This window comes from Ooceraea biroi, chromosome 7 (assembly GCF_003672135.1).
Source record: "Ooceraea biroi isolate clonal line C1 chromosome 7, Obir_v5.4, whole genome shotgun sequence".
In the NCBI taxonomy this organism is placed as follows: Eukaryota; Metazoa; Arthropoda; class Insecta; order Hymenoptera; family Formicidae; genus Ooceraea; species Ooceraea biroi.
The window spans coordinates 11,606,858-11,628,838 of NC_039512.1; the positions used below are offsets into that span (position 1 = coordinate 11,606,858).

The 21,981-nt window shown below is 39.5% G+C and overlaps 2 protein-coding genes across 2 annotated transcripts in view; both read right to left on the minus strand.

The window, feature by feature from the left end:
* The window catches only part of LOC105279814 (fibrillin-2), a 30,034-nt gene extending 17,748 nt beyond the window's left edge, over window positions 1–12,286 (minus strand). Inside the window, exons 1-7 of the mRNA XM_026971269.1 lie at window positions 9,570–12,286; window positions 2,315–2,397; window positions 1,270–1,377; window positions 1,023–1,157; window positions 847–949; window positions 509–693; window positions 119–367 (exon numbers count right to left, since the gene is read on the minus strand). Coding sequence (XP_026827070.1) covers window positions 119–367; window positions 509–693; window positions 847–949; window positions 1,023–1,157; window positions 1,270–1,377; window positions 2,315–2,397; window positions 9,570–9,709 — 1,003 coding nt within the window. The 5' untranslated portion in view covers window positions 9,710–12,286. The remainder of the gene's footprint in view (window positions 1–118; window positions 368–508; window positions 694–846; window positions 950–1,022; window positions 1,158–1,269; window positions 1,378–2,314; window positions 2,398–9,569) is intronic.
* A 4,359-nt stretch (window positions 12,287–16,645) lies between these two features.
* On the minus strand, window positions 16,646–21,952 carry LOC113562268. The gene is made up of 6 exons (XM_026971102.1): window positions 20,735–21,952; window positions 20,409–20,516; window positions 20,111–20,316; window positions 19,559–19,997; window positions 17,448–19,342; window positions 16,646–17,233 (listed from the first exon to the last, which is right to left on the minus strand). Exons 1-6 carry the CDS (start codon window positions 20,928–20,930, stop codon window positions 16,646–16,648), a joined length of 3,432 nt encoding a protein of 1,143 aa, XP_026826903.1. The 5' UTR covers window positions 20,931–21,952.
* Window positions 21,953–21,981: the final 29 nt, after the last annotated feature.

Here is a 21,981-nt window from a genome sequence, read left to right on the forward strand (position 1 = left end):
GTGAAAAACTATGTACAAAAGTTCATCGAAATTTTTATTATGATATTTTTCGTATTTCCGTAATAATGTTATATGAAATATGTATTATGTAATAATATGATAATATATGTATAATCACCGATGCAATATTTTCGGTCCTGGCTTTGTATGAAACCCGGATTGCAGTGGCAATAATAACCGCCGTTCGTATTTATGCATCGACCATCGGCGCAAATGCCTTCCTCTTGGCACTCGTCTTTGTCCTTGCACTGATTAGTCTCGGGATCTCTCGCTTGTCCCACGGGGCACTCGCAGGTGAACGAACCGGGAGTGTTCAGGCATTTTCCACCCTCGCATAGTCCAGGAATCGCTTCGCATTCGTTGATGTCTGAAGGAAACGTGTATAAATTATTCATTATTTTATTCATTTTACTATATAAAAGATTGGGAGTTGAATTACGCTTTTTCAACTTGTAAAAAAATGCAATGTAATTATTATCTAAGTGATTATCATTAAAATTTCACGTACCGACGCATTGACCCTGATTGGTCTTTAGATAACCCAGTTCGCAGTCCAGCCTGGCTGGGCATCGCTCGCAAGGGTGTCCCCAGCCCTTGCCAACAGTGGCGCAGCATAACTGTCGCGTGCAAACCACTCCCGGAAGACTCGCTAGGCACTGGCCGTTCTTTACTTTGGTGTAACAAGGTCCAGTCCTGAAATAATACGCAGAACAAACTTAGTTAATAATTATTTTATGTATTAAAATATGCTCAAAATGAATAAACGAATATCTTAGGTAAAATTATGTAATTTAATTTATTTTCGCATTTATTATTATTTTACGCATAAAGATTTACGTTCGTTACCTGTAATCGGCCTCGCAGCGTCTTCCGGTGTAACCGTAAATACACGCGCAACGATCTGGACCGATGCATCTTCCTTGGTTTAAGCAAGGCTCTCGACAAATAGCTAATCAACAATTTCCAATTAATCTCTTTTTTTAAATTAATATCGGCTTGTGTAACAGAGTTTTTCTACTCACGTTCGTTACAAAATTCCCCCTGGTACCCGCTGCGGCACTGGCACCGGCCGTCAACGCAATTTCCATTCATGCAGTGAACCCTGCATCTACCACTCTCGCCACGATCGCTGCCATGTCCAGTTTCGTGAGTGATTACTGTCAACAAATTTATTAAATAATGAATATTATTAGTGAACATGAATTATTATTGTCACTAAAGATGCTAATTAGTTATTAATATAGCAGAGAAGAATTATATGTATTTTACCTTTATTTTGTCCGCCGTTGCAGCTAGAAGCGACAACACCACCTTCGCATAAACAGACGTTTGGCCTTATGCATCTTCCTAAAGAGCCACAGCGTCTCGTACAAATTGCTGAAATACGCAAACAATATATATTTAACATATAAAAAACATATAAGTATTTTTTAAGATTTCGTATCGATTAATAATTTTCTCGTATTTAAATAAATTCAGGGAAGAGAGATTAGGACATGTAAAGTATTTTTACACTATGTCATAAACAACATTTTCTATAAAACATGTGAATGACATATTCACATACAATACTTTATATAAGACTCATATTCCAGTAGTATTGGATATAAAGTTGTTTATCGAATTAATTATAATTTCGAATTGAAAGCGACATGAAACGACATCCATTCATTCCGTTCTATCTTCTAATTATAAATTAATTAACGGTTGATAAACGATTTGTTAGGCGCCCGGAAATTGACGGAACACAGATCATGAAGTGTGGCCGCATTATCGAACAATGCGATTGACAGGAAGTGCATAACAGATCATTAAACCAGTTGTATCCGAGGCGACCGCTCGTGTCGCATAAAATACTCATTTGCCTGTTACGTAATTGCACCGATGATTATCATCGTCTGCGAGCAATACCAATAATGATAGGCGATTCCCCCAATACGATAGCAACAACCGCTTTCAATCCTGCAAATATGTCTGATTAGAGATTCCGACGTCCAATCACACGCCGAGATCAAAAGCATTTGAATCATTATTATCCTCTGTTGTTGCTTGCTGCATTGTCGTCAATAATACAGTTATTTTCACAGTATTTAATAGTAATTTTATATTTGAAATCTTTTTTTTATTGGAAAATTTTTAATTGGGAGTTAAATAATTAGATTTTGCTTTTGTCAAAGTTACGATTTCTTCATCTTCTAAACCTGTTTTCTAACTTGTGTCGCGCTGCTTTGATTAAGAGACTAGTTATATATACGTTACACACTATATTTTGTGTGAACTTGAAATTATTGAAACTATTTGTACTTTTACTTACGAATGACGCACAGGCCTGTCTCCGGCTTCTTCGACCATCCTGGACAACAATAGTTTTTGTACCTTGAACTGCAGACATTTGGCCTAGAAACATATTTAACATGCATGTCAGTTTTATAAAATTATTTTCATATAACTTCGTATAGATTTGCAAGTTGATTTAACTTTATCAATTAAAAGATATATTATTAATAAAATATTAGTGTAAAAATGAAAAACAATCTTTAAAAAAAACGGTACGTACATAAAGCTTCAAATACAAATTTATGATAAGATATAAGTCAAAATAATTTTTAACAAAAATGAGAGACATACTATTCACTACAATGATTTATGTTAATATTATTATTAATATCCTACGATATTATAAATATAATTTAATAAATTCTCTATTAGTCGGTTTATATAAAAATCCATTTTACAAGAACTTTTACATCTTCATATTCATATTTTATACACATAAATTCATAAAACTTATAAATAAACTCCAAGCAGTTTCTTCATTAACTCCCACGATAGAATAAATTAGTCACGTATCTCTTCTTCATGCAGCGCCCGATTGAAGAGGCAGCAGAGGCGGAAACGCGGCGTTTCCGCGGCACGCGCAAGAAGAGAGAAGAGCCAACAAGGCAAAAAGGAAAAAGAGGAAAAAGGGAAGAATGGGACGAGAGCGGAGTACCACCTCCGGACAAGGCGGCCATTCACTTTCTGGCGCCTGGTAATTAACGTCAGCTGCTTACGAGGCCGACTCTAAACGCCGCCACTTGTGGGTGCCCCCGGCGCCGCGATTACGAACGTCGTCGGGTTCCCTCTTACGTCAGGGCACCTTTTTATCGCACCGCGACAGAACACGATCGTTATCTGGCACGGTTCACGCGAAGAGCTTTGCTCGAGAGCTTTGAACCCCGCGAGATCCCCGTGCGAACTTTACGACCCCCTTCGCGAAGGGTTCTCGGATTTTGCGCTTCCGCCACAGAAAGCCTCGGGATTCCGAGATGATACCAAGACGGGCCCTCCGCGAGATTCCATGCGATCTCTGCGATTTTTACGAAGGGAAGTTCTTTTTCGCGCGAAGACCTTCGCATTCTCTCGCGCGCCCTTTAGGCGTAGCAGGACCGAGGGAGAAAGCGCGACGTGACTCGCGGCTTCGCGGAGTTCCCCGTTTTTTACTGGGGTGCGAGGGAGATTAATGTCCTCCGCGTGTCCGACACGCTCCCTCACCCTCTTCTCTCTTTCTCTCTTTCTCTTCGCATCACTCCCTTTGCTTAGTTTGCCTCGTGACTTCTGACGTACGCGTTTCACGCCTGCTGCATATTAACTCGCGCCGCACCACGGGGGCATTACACGGCGAGAGAGAGAAAGCGAGAGAGAGAGAGAAAGGAAAAGGGAGAAACATGGTGTTTGTAAGGCGATATATTAAATGCGTGTGCATACACAGAGTGAGTGCGTGATGAAGCAATCTCGGCGTTCAAACACCGGCTTACTAAACTGCTGCGGGATATGTACCTGACGAGTGTTTACACGTGATTACACCGCTGAACAGCATCGCTCACGCTCTCCCCCGGCTCCAGAAACAGTTATTTAAATAATTCGGCGTTATACAAACAAGCCCAGCTTCCTCTCTCCAAACTCTTTCGGAAATAAATCCTTGCTTCCTCGCGTTCTCCTCGCGCTCTTCCCATCCCAGCTCTGAAACGCCCTATATTTTATCATCATTGTGTTTCTCCGATGACGATAACATCTCTGGGGCCGAAACGCCGGTTTTTGGCAAACGCCCGAGATCGGCGCTGTTTTATTTTCGTGTTCGCCGTTAATTGGAAAATTATAGCGAGGGCCGCGTGCGAATGGTAATAACAATAATAGCAATAATCGACGGGAAAATTACGAGGAGACGGGGGTCGATCATCATCTCGCGGCCGCGAAAGCCTCAATCCAATCTGTATGCAGATGACCGTTTCTTTGGAGAACGTTAACACCGCCGAAACTTGTATCGCGGCCGCGATCGCGCACGATCGTGTGGCGTGCCGTTAACTTGCCCTGGCAGGGTGTAATTTTAACACCCGCCCGTAATGATAGTGCGCCCTAACGAGTCCTGAAATCAATGCGCGCCGTGTTCATCGATATCTTTATTCAGAGATCTTTCCGCATTCGCGTCGATTCTTGTAGTCGTGGCGAAAGCCGTGTCTTTCAAGCCACGCCAGTAATAACAGTAATTAATAAATAACGAGATCTTCTTTAATAGCAGTAATGAAAAAGGTAAATTAAAATTGTAAATTAAGTGAAATATATTTCATTAAATTTTTTTGCTTTTGTGAATATAATAAATTAAAGTATAATATCAATATTTTTAGTATTGAAATTAATTTTGTAATATAGGAGTTAATACTAGCAATTAATTAACATCCTTGATAAATTAATGGGGCATTCTACAAACGACTGGCTTCTAGACCTAATTAATGTAACTCATAATTAATCGATTAACGGCTGCTTGTAACACATCAATTGGAAAGTGTGTCATATAATAGCTTCGAAACGACCGTGCGAATCGCGAGCCATTAAGAATAAAAGTGATCAAAGAGCATAGTCGCTTCTCGTTGCGATAAGGGACAACAAATGAGCAAATGACGTTTTGCGCGCGAAGGATTGCCATCGCAAAAAGCACTGCCAGGCAATTGTTCGCGATCCACCCTTAAACGAGCGTTATGTCATAAGCGCAATCGGTCACGCAATTGCGACACGCGTGCAATTGCATCTCTGATCCCCGAACAGGACTGCAAATGTCAATTAATATAGTAGTATCTTTAATCTTAGCGTTCTAACTAGGTGTTTTCTCCGAACTTTGAAACTTTCGGACATCAACATCTGAAATTTAAAAAATTTTGAGACATTGATTCTCAAAATTTTGGCATTTTCCGAACTTTGAGATACCGGTAGATTTGTTATTAAGTTTAATTAAGTTGTATCAACTAATTTATTAATAAATTCTGAAAATTTTGCAAATATGAATATCTTAATTATGAACTTGATGAAATATTAATTTTGTCACATATGTTTCTCTAGAATGTCAGATCTTTACGACGTTATATCTCATTATCAAATATTATTAAACAAGATGAGAGTTGGAGTCTTGTTGCAGTTTTGCAAGCACTGCGACTCGAGTGCAATCTTGACATGTCCTGCACAATCAGTTCTCTATGTCGACGATTCGAAGATCTCGCTGCATTACGATCGCGCGGGGTGTAACGAGGCTGAATTACGCTTTAAATCAAAATTAGTCGGCGTGATGAGCCGGCGCAAGAACAGCTTAACGCGCGACATGTTTTCTTATCGTTACGTTGCCTGTCGGTTAGGTTTAACAACCTTCGGCCGCTGACAGCTTCATTACTTCGACATAGTTTCCTGTACACTCCTAACAAAATCTTCCTAGACATTAATTCCTTTTAACGCCGACACGAACATTTCTTCTGAGTGGACAGCGAAACATCTACACTTTATATTCACATATAAGAAAATTATAAATAAATGGCAAACATTACAATGTTGTATCTAAATTAAATTTTGTTATAAGAAATTTTGTCGTCTATCTGTTATTAATTTTAAGATTTAAAACACGAGTTTCTCTTTAACGTAGCGATGGAAGATTTGCCCTGAACGAGGGGCGTCTTGTCGTACATTCGCTCCGAAGGTTGCAATGGCGGTTGTAACTGCTAACTGCCTTCGCATCCCCAGGAATTGCCTTTTCACTTCCTGCTGGCGGCATCGCGTAATACGCGACTCAAATCGGCCTAAGTAGTTCGGACTAACCGTGGATAATTTTAACTGGCGATCCCGTTACAGTGAAAACCGACCCTACATCCTATTTTTTATCTGTCGTCTTATTAGAGCCACTGAATAATACCTGATTTGTCCTTGAATAAATTTTACAAATGGTACAGTTCGGTAGAATACTTGATTAGTCAGTGTTATTCCATCATTTACATCATTGCTGTTCTCATAATACTATTTATTATTTAAAAAACTGTTTGATTGAAAGAACTTTTCATGTACATTGAGTAACTTATAAATTGAATTTCAAATAAATCAAATTTACAACTTGCAATATTTTATTAAAATATTTGTGACTTTGACTAAATTAGAAACCGTAAAATTCAGAACCTTTTATCGGTCCTCGATTGCTTTTAATTATTGGAATAAAAAACCACAACTGTACGATAAAATTTACCGGCAAATTTAATGCAGAACGGCGCAATCACGTTGTTGTAATGTGTGGCAGTATTTCTTCGTCGGTTATGCATCGCTGCGTCCATCCAAGGGGAGGTTTTCTTCGCGAGTTATGGTCGATCATTCTCGCGCCGCGTTATCGATGATGATCAAGCGATAATGACAACGACGAACGGCACGCCGAGGCTTCGCGCCGGGCATCGTTCATCATTCAGCGAAACCTGATGACTCGCCGGTATAATACGCAGATGATCATCGGATGACGGTGATCGGGTCATCTCGGGGATTCCGATAAAAACGCCGCAGAATGCACTTCATATTCCGGGGTACCGCGCGGCTTATCGCGCTCGCCCGCTCGTCCGCATTCCAGCATCCGCGTTAATTAATTAACGTGGAGACGCGCGTTTATCAAGCGGCCAGATAATGCAGCTGCAACCACCGCGGAGGAGGAGAGAAGCGTCTTTCGCGGGATTTGTAAAAGTTTCCACGGCCATCCGGTCTGCGTGTCGCGTTCGCGTTTTTCGCGAACATCTCTGATACCGTTTCTGATTGATATGATGAACTATGCTGGACGAACGCGGGTTCCCGAAAAGAGATAGAGAGAATAGTGATAATATAAACAGATTAATAATATTTAAGTCGAGAGTATATAAAAATACAAAATTACAAAGAATCTAGGAAACGTCGCCAACTGTTTTTTACAATCTAAGCGCGATTATAAACGTTTAAGATTAAACGACAAAGCAGGCATTCGCGACCGGAAGGGTTAAGCGAGCACTCGGTTAATGAAGATGTATTAATGGTTATCCTGTCAGAAGCAATTAAAAGCACTGTTTAGCGTTACTTAACCGCCGACATTTAAGAGCGCTATTAATACCGTAACACATCAATTAGATATAATTCCGCGATGGGATCTCCATTTAGCGCATCGCTACTTCGTTGTCGGCGTCCTTTTGAAGACGCGAACGGCTGGATGCTGGATGCAGAGAGCTGCGGGATCATTGAGTTTTAAATATTATACACTGATGAAGGTGTGCGAGGGCGACTAAAGCGAGGAGATATTTGTCGCGGCTGGACGGAGACGCGAAGGATTGTAAAACGTGTAATCAGCCGACTACAGATAACTGCTGCCCTACAATCGCTGAACTTTGTCATTTATATTCCACTGACTGTAAAGATAATGAAACAAACTTATTCATATTTACAGGCGGCTCATAGGCGAAATTATATTTTCTCAAGTCGCTATCGAGCGCTTCGGAAAGTGCAAATTAAATCACGAGCGAAAATAATATCATTAAACGAAAGCAAGGAAAACTATAAATCCTTGTTGGAAAAATTAATGAATTAAATAATAAACTACATAATTTTATGGCACTGTTGAACACCGCTTAACGCGCATGAGTTAATATTTAGCCGAGTTTTGATGAGACACGATTAATATTATTCATCCAGTTACGACATATTATAATGATGAAATTAGTAATGGAAATTAGTGTCGACACCATCAAATTATTCTATAAAATTGCTTCTTTAAGATCTGCTGATATTCCCACGCGTATTAGATTCGTAACGATTCACATAATTATGCAAGCTCACAATCTTCGTTTCGCATAATTATGCAACCTTGTCTTCTTTAACTCCCTCGAAAGAAGTTCTTACTGGGTCATACGAAATTCGATGGACTGTAATGCAATGTATTGAGTATATTGTGTGTAAGAATACGTTATACACTCATTTCAATATAATTCAGATTAGAAAAATATTTTTGCTATGTATTTCTTGTAAATAGAGATATCATAAAATTGCAATATTTATAGCTAAATAGTAATTAAAGCAATTACACGAAAAACAGTTGTATATTGATATTTTTTCAATTTTGAAACTCAATTTAAGGTTTCTAGAAGTGGAAGGAAGTGAAAATTAGTTCAAAGTCAGCAGAAAACGAAGGAAGCCAGCCTGCTAAAACGCGCCTGGCACGTACACTGGAAAAATATTTCCGCTATTGCGCGCATACCATCGTCAATTGGCTATAATGGATGGATGTATGCGGCTAATCCCGTTTATTATCCCATTCGCTTTCCGCACGATCGCAAAAACATCCGCGGCGATGCCGAAGCCGAGAGAGCGAGTGTAAAAATAGCGCAAGTGCAGGATTTTATTTGACTTATTTACTTGACTTTTATTGCGAAAAATAGGCGCGACTTGAGTAGAATTCAACGCGTTGCGTATAACGTAACACTCCGATAACCCAATTAGGTGTTATCGCACCATTTAACTCACGAGGATGGTAGTCGCGCGACAGAATCATCGGATTCTCTCGAGAGATCCGCGTTGGAACGAAATACTGGGTTGTTAAGAGTATCTCAGTTGGATCAGATGAATTAAGCTTCCTAAATGACCGAGCAACCTCAAGGACGCCAAAATTTCTGACACACGCTTTGTCATTATAAATATATTTCATGAGTCCCGTCGTTATTACTTGAAATTATCTCGTTATTCCAACATTGTCAGTTTTTTATTTATCTCAAGGAGACAGACATTAACGTTATTGTTTCCGATCAAGATTGCAGACATGCTACAAGTGAAATAAAATAATGAATACATTTAGTATATTAGTTTTAATAATGCCATTATATTGATTGTTAGTTATTTAATTGTTAAAGCATTTTAACAGATATGGAGAAGACTACACAATCTAAAATATACACTATTTAAGAAATATATATTATGAGATATCATAATCCACTTTTTTATTTTTTCAATTAAATTCAAGAGCAAAAATAAAATTTAATATCTTCCTCATTCCTACAGAAATTTCTATGAAATGAAATAAAATATCTTCGTCTTGAAAATTAATTGAATTAATACTTTAAATACTTGAATATTACAAGAACTATTTTCGCAAAGCCATTTCGACATCGATCACGAGATCTTCGCTGATGAAACTTTTCAAGCCTTATCTGCGGATTTAATCATACTCAAAGACGGCCTCAACTGTGTGATCAAATTAATCATAAAACTGTGCGAATACTCACCCGAGGGGTGGTATCGATTGCAGAGTGTTGTCCAGGTCCTGAGAGGGATTCTGGGTGAACCGTTGTCCCGTTGCTACCCCATCCTGGACGAGATGACACGCCAGGACGATCCAAGCGGTCAGTAACACCAAAGCGGACATCCTGTGCAAAGAACTCGCAGCTTCCTAGTCGTCTGTGACTCCCTTTTCGATTGTTCCCGGATTGTCCTTTTAGCTTGCAACCTCGTCGACACATGCGCACCTAACATGCATGATCCTCGATCGATCTCGAGTTTTTCCAAGCCGTCGCGATCATTCCACCGTCTGCAAGAACGATTTGCGTCCTTTACAACGTGCTGCTGCGCGAGTAATATTGCAACTACACTTTTTTTTAGTTTCAAGTTTATTTTAACAGTCTGGAATTTTTTGAGAGTCGTACAATATTAATATATCGTTTTGCAATTATATAGTAAGATTTTATAAGCACTTCAGGTGTCCTTTTTCTCATCACCTTCCATTTTGCCGTGTAAATTTGTTCGCCGAGAAAGACGACGTACGATAATTCGCTCGTGACTGTGACGCCTTTCCGGAAGCGCCAAATTAGTACGACGAGATAGAAGCAACTATCTCCTGATATAAATATCCACCATAACTGGCGTTTTGGCGAGCGAGAGGCGAGAATTTATGATTAATTTCACACTACCGCGCGAATAATTTATCTTTATTCTGAAATACGTCTCGTATTAAGATGTATACTAACACGTAATTAATAAAACAATTCACAAATTTAATATGCTCCTTTAGAAAATGCTCTTCTTAATTCCTTCCTCTCACACACACGCGTGAATTAAAAGTTCTTATTCTGCAATCATTTTTTAACCGAATGTAAAATCAATTATCTTGAACATTGCATATTTGTAAATGTAAATTCTGAAAGCTTTTAACAGAAATGTCTTTGTTATGCACCAATCTTTATAATAATTTATTATAAAGATTTATATTAATTTTTATAATTTTATTAAGATTCTAATGAGTTGTCAATCAGCAATTGTTCTAAAATGTCAAGGTCTTGAAACGATCAGAATCAAGATATAAAATTCCAACATTCAGTAGAGACAAACAAATCAAACTTTAACGTCCACTTGTTTTAACCGAACAAGTATATATCGCAAATCGATTTGAAAAAATCGATAGTTCAACAAACGTACAACTAAAAGAACAATTTACAGATTTCAAGTCAAATATAATATTATCGAATACTTTAACTGTCTACATTGCGTATGTTTATTGCTTCAGAAATTATTTCCCACATGCAGATTCCGTTTTTTAGAGAAGTCGCTATCGCTTGGAACCAGTTTCCCTACCCTGAGACAAAAGCGGAAAAGTCGACTTCGATTGAAGCAGCGTTCCTCGCAAATTCGCGCCTGTCCATGCAGCTTTCACTCGTTATCATAACGCAAAGATGGGACCGGCGAGGCCTATCATTAAAGTCCCATAAACTTGCGCGACTCTCGCGGAAAAAGATCAGGCCTTGTCCGTCCTATTACATGCGAAGCGAATTGAGATAGCTTTCTCGACCAGAGTGTTTCGACTTTGAAACGTATCACTGCAACGAACGAGCTCGTAAAATCTACAGCGTTATCGAGCCTGTGGAGAGTTCCCTGCAACAAAACGAAAATCTCTTCCTCTCAGAAGAGTTCGATTTGGAATAGAATATTTCAACTGAAAAATAGAGAAGTATCTTTTCTCTTGCAGTTAAACATTTATTTTATCATCATGTTGCTCTTGAAGAAATAAAATCTCTCTCTCTCTCTCTCTCTCTCTCTCTCTCTCGAATGAATCGCTTGCAAGTATTCGCGCTAACAAATTTCTGACACACGTGACGACTGATAGAGATGATCGAGATTCGCGATTAATCGTGTTCGACGCGATGATCTCTGACGATGTGCGCGATCATGCATGAACGAGGCAAGAGTTGCGATCAAAGATCATCCTCAAAAAATTGTTCGCTTAGATCAGCACTCTTCACGGACCGAGAGAGCCCAATCCAGATCGACGATTGGATCTAATTCTTAACTGGTGTCCAGCTGATGATCTGTGACGTAATTGGCGATGTGGTGTGTGTCAAATTTTTCTGCATCTCTTCCTATCTAACGTATGAGGTCAGAGCGGATCTCGAAAAGATCATTTCGCGATCAAGGAGACTTGGAACTTTGAACTTCCTGAAGTCTGACTTCGCGATTATATCCGTGTTTCAAAACATTAACATTTTAATATTTCTCAAACATAATTTCGCAATATTCAGTTTTAAGAACTTCAAGCAAGGACGAAAAGAAGAATCGGTAACATGCACCACCGTACCATTTGAATCGGAACATCGTCGAGAAATTAACGTAGAACAATTGATTATTTCTAGCTGCTTTCAAAATTACGTCTCCAACAGCTCGTAATTTAATTTCTAACAATGAACCACGCTTGTCAGCGAGCAGCCTCCTACAACAGGAGGCGCGATGTACTGCTGAAGTCTGCGCGCAAGATTTTTGCATGAAAAAAGATTCTCTTTCCGTGATGTTCGGATCTTATCGAGCGGCGGTGCATCGGTCTAGTTGTCCACAAGCAACAGCAAGATATTCTGGCTCCGAGTACCCGTGAAAATCCCACGTCACCAACGAAGAGAACTAAGTTAAGGGGACCTCCCGGCGCGAGCGACCTTCCCGGACACCTGCGCTGTACTTCCGGTTTCCGGCGGACCACACGAAATCGGGGGGCCCGCTCGAGATCGATCGGGGTCCCAAGGGAGACGGACCTCGGAAAGATGCGCCGCGACGGGACTCGACGCGAGACTGGAGCCGCAGATTGTGGACTCGGGGAGACTCATCTGGGAGGGCTCCTTCTCTTTCTCTTTCCCTTTCTGCCTTCGTCTCTGTCTCCTTCTGTCTCTCCTTCTCTCTTTCTCGTCAGCATCTTTAGCCATCCTTATCTCCTGCTCTCTGCTTCTCTGTATCGGTCTCTCGTCTCTTCCTCTGGTCCACACATCGTGTTGATCTCGTTCTCCCCCTCTTTGAGTTAAGACGACGACAACGACGACGGGCCCACCCCTTCTACTTGGCTGTTAACACCACGCGTGCATGTGTGAAGGCACGGACACGCGCGTGCATACGTTCCGTAAGGATGCGCTCCGATGCTCGATCGATCAGCCGGGAATGCGATTTGCGTGAAATTGGCGGAAGTCGGGACAGTAAGCTTCTTTTGCTCGTGTCGATCCATTAATCGCCATTAATTTGTTTCGACGGTCGTACGATGAGCGAACCGTGGATCTGGGATCATCGGGAATTGAAAGAATAAATTCCTCTTTTGTATTACATGTATCATAGTTTTTATTTTATAGTTATATTTTATAGTTATAGTTATATTATAATTTGTAATTATCAAGAAAGAGAATAAATTTTTCTTGAAAATCTCGCCATTTAAAAAATACAATTATAATATTTATAACAACGCTTTTTATGTTTAAACAATTAGTAACATTTCTATATTTTTATACTTCTATGCTTCTCTTAAAGAAAATTAAAATATTTTCTTGTGTTTTCCAATTAAATTGGTTTGATTGACGGTCAGTGCATTAATCTAGAAGCCTATTTTGTTAGCTTTTAATTAGACAGAACGCAACGACAAATTGTCTCATGAAAAATGGCCGGCTCATAAAAATTAATTGCTCTCGTAAATCATTACGTCTGTTTGGATAGCGCGAGCTTGCATTTGTCTTCGAATAATTATCTTTCTCGGGGCAAGTGAAAATATAGCGTCATTACATCTCGTACGGGGATCACTGTTTCTTTCTTATGTAATCTATCTTACTGTGCGCCCACAGTTACATCAGGAGTCGATAATTATGTAACGAAGGAACGGTCTCGATTTACCAGGCGAACGATATTTCGCGACACATGCACTCTCGTAACTTTATAAGTAATATTAGATAAGTTTTCACGATTTCTGTAATTTCAAAATTAGTGCTGACCATTCTGTCACAATGCTGCACACGCCTGAGCTGGACGTTATCAAATTGGGTTACTGACTTTGATTGAGAAATCCGGATGACATTGGCCTTTCGATCCAGCACGGAATTTAGAAATGGGCCGACATTTCCAGAGTCCGGAAGCTTTGTCCCATTTATGTAGAACATCTAATGCGCATATAATTTACTATTTGCCTACTTGCAGACATTTTTGTCACTGTTAAGCTAATAATCATGAAGCAAAATTCAGTCGTCATTAATTAAAAATTCTACTCCTAATTTAATATTAAGCGAGCTTGTTAGAATGTTTAAAAATTTCAACAATTTTTAAAAATCATCTTCTATAATTTTTCCCATAATATACATTATTTCAATTAAAAAAATTTGGTTTCCAGTGAGATCAAGGATCATGAGAGAGCTGCGCGCTGGTTCCTTCGGCCGCCGTTACGTAATCAGCATCGCCGATGACGGCATTTAGCGCGGCTCTTCAGGATCCTTGGCTTGGGAGCGATGATGATGCGGGTGGGAACGCGTCGGCGATGCTCGGAGCCGCGTGTGCACGCTCGCACGTACATATACGCATTGATGCGGAGGGAAGCAGGAGGAACGGGGAGAACCGAGATACACGGGCTTAATGGGGACGCGTGAAGCGTATTCGAGCGCGACTCTCGGTATGCCGGAGCCGACTCGCGCGCGAGTCGAGAGGCCACGGGAGATGCCCGATAAAAGCCGCGAGAACCGCGTGGTAAAATCGCCGTCCGCATTCTGCGTCCAACCGACGACTGTCAGCGGAGGCTGCCCCTCGCTAACGATCACGTGACCGCGTCGCATCCACGTGGGTTCACGCACTTGGTCACGCACTTGGGCAAGCATCAGGCGTACCCGCGCGACGCGCTGATGTACGTGTCAGTACTCGTGATGGGCAGATTCACAATTCCACGCTTTCATCAAACGAAAATAACGCTTACGTTATACTGACGATCTGTCGATTGGTGCGTGAGAAGAGACTGCAGAAAATGTATGTTTGATTACTGTGCTCGGATTGTCTGATATCAGGTCATTAACTAAGTAATCCGGGTCGCGTCTGAATATACAACTCAATGTAGCGATCTTTTGGATAATTTGGGTTATGGGTTTTTAAAGATTATCTTATGTTATAAAACTGATATACGACGAGCTATATCGTGCTGTCATAAGTACGCGTTTAGTTTAATTCATCGTCATCTAGAGGCGGCCCGAGTTACTTAGTTAATGACCTAATACTTTGCGCGCATGCTGTATTGTTTAAGATTGATGATTAAGGAGAGACCATTCAGGTTTTGGTTGGATCAGTTGGGGAATGATTTAATTGAGAATTATGCGGTGATGGAGACCACTGGTTTGTGGTATCGCATTATTTTTAATGAGTACATTACGAATATGAAGTTGATAGATCATTGAAGAAGTAAGCTGATCTCAACGTGGATCGAAGAATGTAATATCGCTGAGCAACTTGTGGGAAGGAGCTTTATAATTCGACTTTTCTTACGCGAATTCCTGGCAGCAAACGAGCCATGTTAAGCACGCTGTTGCTCGCTCCCCTTGGGTTATCCAGGAATCGAACGCTTTCTCCCGTATGCAAAGTAGAGACTCACTCCGGCGGCCTCGACATCGTGTCGAATGTCGGGATAGGTAATGTTTCACGACGAAGAATAGCTTTGCGCAAAAATCACCGACGTAATATCATAGATGAAGTCTTGGAATTGCTAATGTCTATTGTAATCAACAGTCTAATGGAACACCTTCAGCAAATGATGGAAAATTAGGCTTATGATCATCCAATTCAAGTATTAAAAATTGTAATTATATAAATATTTTATAAATATCACACAAACTAATTGATGATATTTATCAGAATAATATAACGATGCTTGTTAAAAGATTAACATTTTACATAAATTATACTTATTATTGTTACATCTATTGTTACATTATGATTTTTTACTTCAGTTGTATCTCGACCGATTCGAGATAATTCGAAGATACCTAAAGCGATAGCAGAATGAAGTTGAGTCGCCCGCGAGTTACGCGCACGTTCTTGGATTAAATGCCTAGATACGGTATTTACGCGCACGCACTTTGCATGGGATGCGGCGATATGCGCCATGATCGTAATTCGCTATGCGACAGACGAGATCGCCTAACACAAACATGATCGACAGTGATTGCTAGCTGGGCTGCCGCCAATCTTGGGTGCACTAACGGCCGCACCTGCAATCAGCGTGTATGCTGGCGTAGTACGTACAGCGCGTACGATAGATGATCTTGATGTACAGAACTTGGGAGCTACATATGAGACTTGAGAATATGCCAAAATACAAATGACAGAGTTAACGTTGTAAAACGAAAATAGTAAAGCTACAATTGAGATCAAAACGAGAATAAAAAGTAGATAAAAGTTGATATTGGAATCAAAACTGAAACTGAAATCAATTCAAAATCAATTTTAAATAGATTTTCAATTTTTTAATTTTTTTATTTCTATTTAAAATTGCAATTAAAAGTAAATTACGTTATTACTAATTAGTCAAATAATTGGTTTTACAAAAAGTATTAATGATATATGAATATTTCTGTTAATAAGAACGTTGCGATACTCGAGGGCGTTTATTGCGTCTACTGTACGTCTTGAGAGGCCTTAGTCTAATCTCTCTCTCGTGGTTCCATAATAATCCTGCTAGACCACGTGGACTGGTCTCGGATGAAAAATGGGCGGGACAGATTGCTGTTACTTCTTTCTTGGTCAGAGTAGTGCCATTAAAAGGCAGATCGTGGACAGTCATCAACGCAACAAGTGTGCCTATCGCAAGAAAACAGCGTTCCTGAAAGAGAGAGAGAGAGAGCAACGTCTTGAATAGCACATTTCATTCGGTTTTTCTTGAAAATAGAACCGCTTGTTACGATCATTTAATAATCCGATTCATCTTCTTATTACACTATTATATTAATCGATTAAGTTATCGCTTTTAGTTTTAGATTATTAAGTGATAAATATAATTCATAAAGTATTATATCGCACTATTTCATGAAAAAATACAGCTTCTTCATTCCTTCTTCCTCTTCTTTTCTTTAGTTTTCGCTCTGTCGGACGCCAGACTATCAACGTAGACCTTTCTTGATTCATAAGCTGCATCCACTAGGGTTCTCCTTTGTCGAAAATTCTCTTTCTTCTTCCTGAAGAACTTTGAATAACGCTGTAGTTGCTCGTTCACCAGTTCAATTAACTTATCCAGATAACTGGTGTAACTTCTCTCGCTATCGGCAATGTTGACGGCGACTTGGTTCTTCAGTATTTCGTCGTCATTCTTCGTTTTTATCTGACGATGTTTCACGATTTCGTTCGCTCGCATGTATTTTGTTAGATCCAAAGGAAGCAGATGAGAATCTGGTGGCTTCAGAGTTCTGCGTTGCCTCGCATTTGATAGACAAAATATCATGTCTTCGTCTTCTATTATTCTTCTTGACTGTCTGTCATTCTGATTTGAAGACGCTTCTGGTTCAATCTTCGATGCACGCGCGTTCAGAAAAGCTTCTCGCAGTTCTCTCCCACGTTCACGTCGACCTGGATCTTTTGACCACCAGAATTCTTTCAGTCGTATTATTTCTTCGTCTCTTCTTTTATCTTGATAGATCTAGCAAATGAATATTTCTCAATTAAAGCATTACTTGTTATTATGTATTCAATTTTGAAAACATGAAGAGCTCAAAAAAAGTAAGATTTTCATGAGAATTGATATTAAAAAGAATTCATGAATTTTGTATAAACTAGTACGACGTTATTAACAAATATTCTAACATACATTTGTTAGTAAGATTGCAATAGTATATGTGATAAATCGTATGTACTTCTACAGCATCCTGCGCATCTGTGACAACTTGAAGAATCCAATATGGCGATTCTAAAACTTGATCGTCATTCACAAATTGTCTTAAGTCTTTTTTCAATGAATTTGACGATTTTTTATTCCCAACTCGTATCTTCGTTTCAAGATTTCCCACGATCTTCAGTTTTGCCTGATTTACGACCATCCATTCGGCATCTGTGAGAGGCCAACTATCGTTAAGCACAAATGCTTCTACGTAATACGAACTCTTCCCTTGCACTGCATTTTTGGACTCTTCATCAACGCCTGCGTATCTTTTCTTGACTTTATGATGTTCAATTGGTTTTAGATATACTACGGGTAACAGGATTGTACAACCACCCTTCGTATCAGTTAGAATGTCTCCTTCCTCATCGATGATTCTAATTCTGACCTCAGCCAGACTGTAGGAAGTCGCCAACCTGATCGAGACAATGCTTTCCGGTGTCGCTCGCAGAATCCATCGTGAGATGCAATTTTTAATGTTCGGTATATACACACCAACCAATGTCTCAACCGCCAGCTTGGGTAGTTTGGTCTCCAAAGATAAAGGTTGTTGCTCACCCAATTGATAAAGCATCGACTCTCCCTTCATAGTAATCACGCGAATCATCCAGTCGAGCTCCTTGAAGCGCTGTTTCTCGCTGCGACCGTAAGCAAACACCGTGTATCCAGTTGGCAGGTGTTCATAACGAGCTGGAGCTACATGGTTCACGACACGCGGCATCTCCCGTCGGTCTTGGTTGTTGAAGACGCTCAGTGCGACACGAGGGAGATCGACCAGCAGTTCGAAGACAGCTAAAACCGTTTCCGCAGGCTTGGCATTCACAACGAGTCTAACGATTGGGAACCATTGCTCGTGCTTGATGTTTCCCAGGACGCCCCTGAACTCTTGGATATTTAGGACATGTGCGAAGTCTTCTGAACAAGGATACAGATCTCGCAGACTATGGTGGCGGTTGATGACGTTTCTCAGCAACTGGCTTGTGAAGGATGAATCAAATAGATCGGATATTTTGTGGAGTTCATTGCGGATCTGTGTATGCATGGGATGATCGGGATTGTGAAGATCCTTATATCCTTTTACACGAGCCATTTTGAAAAAGGACTGAATGATCGTAGCTCCCTGAATGTATCTTAAAACGTCTTTGTTGTCTTCTGAAATCTCTGCTGTGGTAAATTCCTGAAGAATCTTCTGATCTGTCACTGAATTGAAGTATTCTAGTCTAATATCTGGATTTAGGAAAAATACCCTTAAGGCGTGAAAAATATTTTTCAGTTCTTCATTGGGAAAGGCCTTTCTGATTAATCGAACTTGTTCTTCCATGAAAGAATGATGTATTAGCGTTCGAATATTTTTATTGATTACTGGAGATTCTTTCTGCAAGCTTGGCATGTAGCTTTGATAATAATTTTTCAACATTGCCAGGTAATCCTTTGTTCCAAACGATCGATAAGCTGCGCGGAGGTTGTCGCTGATTTTTTTTGACATTTGTTTAATTTGCTCAGATTCCGTCATCATCATCTGCTGCACCGTCGCTCGATTTCCAAGACAGAATGTCGTGTTAGAGGAGATAATTATTACACTTGATTCTGAACTGCGATAAATTTGTAAAAGTTGTCTACCAGCTTCCAATTCTAGGACGGTTGACTTGGTGCCAGTTGTGATAATAGTTATCGATTGATCCGTCTGATCTGATTCGAAGAACCAGTTGTGCTTTTCTAGGATTACGTAATCACTTTGGTGCGAATTGATATTCTTTTTCTTTGGTATGCTACAAAGATTGATCAAAAAGAATTTTCTTTCCAAAGAGTCACAAAACAAATACAATGGTTTTATTTTGGACTTTGGATTCTGACTGGAACAATCGTAGACATCTGTAAATAAAAAAAATGGATTATAGATATCAAGAGTTTTCCATTCTTTGCCATATTATTTAAAAAAAGACTAAATTATTGAATCTATTTCTATCAGTAATATTAAATATGCCATTTGAAAACTTTGTAATAAAAATTTCTTATTGCATATAAATGTTTATTGGATTAATATATTTAGATATAGGTTGAAATCAAAGACCACAGTTTCGATAATACCTTTCTTTTCTTTCTTGATTTCTTTCGTGGCTGTTGCTTTGCGATCTTCACTTGTAGTCTTCAGAATGTCACCCGTTGCTTGAATCGAGCATTGAAAGTACTTCAGTTTGTAAAATAGATGCACTTCCGTTATGTGTGGTGCCAGCTTGTTGAAATCAATCCATCGGCTAATGTTTTCTGTAACTTCCTCTTTTGTGGTGAAGGAATCCGGTATTTTCTGAGATTTCGTTTTCCACGCAGATTTGGGTTGCTGAATCACTTTTAGAGGTTTTTCTTCAATATCATATTCATAAACAACATTTTCGTCGCACTCTTGGAGAGGATTAATCAATCTTAAGTAACGAATCGGCACGAAATAATCAGCTGGATTGATTACGTTTTGCGAAATGGCCCATTTCAACCAGCGATGCATCTTCCACTGTGCTAATGGCTCTTTTACCTTTAAGATCAAAATAAAATTGAAACAATCATGTACAATCCAGACTTTTCTGTGATATGCAATAAATTTATCGTTCTGTTAAGGTAAATGTCTAGCTGAGATTTCGCTCTTACATCTTTGGGGTCTAAAGGGACGTCACGTGATTGAACAACATGGATTACGTGATCCCAGCAGGGTGATAGTCCAGGCACTGCATCGCTTCCGAGTTCTCGCGTGTTGCTCAAGAGGAGAAACAGACTGATCGGTTGAGGTTTCTCGGTTTCGGCGAGCGGCCGCAGAGTTTCTCTGGGTTTCCCCGTCGTAACACTCGTGGAGTTCTCTATTCGGAAACCAAGGCAGAAATAGTGCAACAAGTAATCTGGATATTGGCGATTGGATCTATGTGGTCAGGTACATTCGATCTGGACGCACCTGGAGTGGTTTGCGGCGTCCACTCAAAGCGCTCGGAATACTTCGTCAGCAAATCCCATTTGTCTTGCAACGATAAATGCTTGATATTTAGCGTCAAGCAGATCCAACCTGAGTTATTATTGAGATTTATATCATCATAAAGAATTTTTTTAGAACAGAGTAATTTTTTAATTAATCTAACAGTAACAATTTTAAAGATTTTAGATTTCAAATTTGCTAAATGTTAATGGAGAAAACTCTGTTCAAATTTAGTAATTTCTTATTTTTGTTTAATGTGTAGGCAGAAGATAAAATAAGATGATACAAAAGAGAGATGCAATATGCACCTGTAAGGCAAGCAATCGGATGAAAGTCGACGATTTCGCGGCGTTCTGTCCAGGTCTGCGAAGCAATCTTGAGCAACGCTTTGGCAAGAAGCATCGGCCATAGCTCGAAGTTATTGGAGGTACACGGTAGAAGAGGCCTGCTATCTTTATCCACGGGAATAGTGTCATCCACCAGAATGCGACGCCAGCATCCCATATAATATAATCTTACAATGTATTTGCCTGAAAAATATTGCTTGATGTATTGTTTGGCAAGATTGCGAGTTACTGAATGAAGTGCTAGCCCCTGTGTGTTAGAGAAGCGATATAATATAAATTAAATTTATGATCAACATAATGAAATATTGAAAGCGACAGGGAGAATCATTTGACTAGATTCTCCAAATTCGAGATGATGATTAAAATTTTCTGTGTACACCATTGAAGAAATATTGCAAAATACTGCGTATATTATATCTACCATTCGGGTTTATCACTGGTAAATGCTGGGCTCCTTTCCCAGCTTTATTCAAGGAGTATACATGCATCCAACCATGCCAAGGATTATGGCGATTGACCCAGACAAAATTCGAATTTTCTCCGCTGATTTCCAACCCTTCTCGACCACAATATTGCAAATTTGTTATCGCAGAGATGAACCATCTTACAAACTAAAAATTGCCGTTTATTATTTTTATTACGTTATTGTATTATTTATTTTGTATATTATTATGTTCCAATAATTTGCAAACCATTAAACCATTTTCACTTAAACTCAAAGAAATACCTCACTGCTCAAGAGATGCTTATTGTTTGTGACTAAATCAGGATATCTTGTGGTCGTCGTGTACACTGTCAAAGGACCCTGAAGAATTCGCATTCCAATATTTTTGCGTAAATATATTAGTAACATAACGTGATCATTCTGGTTCAATTTAAAGATAATAAATGTAATATACATATCAGAATTTAAATTAAATAAAAATTGCAGAGGGAGGGAAGAGTACAGTCAAATGCTTCAAATCCCTGGCTCGTATCCACTGATAAGGTTCTAAGGATCTTGGCATTCCGACACATTCCGCATCCAGGAACAATCCGTCGTAATCATCTTTAGGGATTTCCCATTTCTCGTTATTCAGATCGAAATCTTTCCATTCCAACCATGGTGTATTCATGGTGCTCGCGTCAGCATGACGATTGGTTTCGGCAGCAAAGCTCTTGGATTTTTCTGACATATCGTGAAAAATGGGAGAAGCATACGTAAGCGA

Excerpts from the sequence above, each read along its gene's own strand:
- LOC113562268 (XM_026971102.1), bottom strand. The coding sequence starts at position 20,930 with ATGGGATGCTGGCGTCGCATTCTGGTGGATGACACTATTCCCGTGGAT. Across the intron at positions 20,517-20,734 it reads TCCGATTGCTTGCCTTACAG|GTTGGATCTGCTTGACGCTA; the intron begins GTGCATATTGCA and ends ATAATAACTCAG. Across the intron at positions 20,317-20,408 it reads GACGCCGCAAACCACTCCAG|AGAACTCCACGAGTGTTACG; the intron begins GTGCGTCCAGAT and ends GTTTCCGAATAG.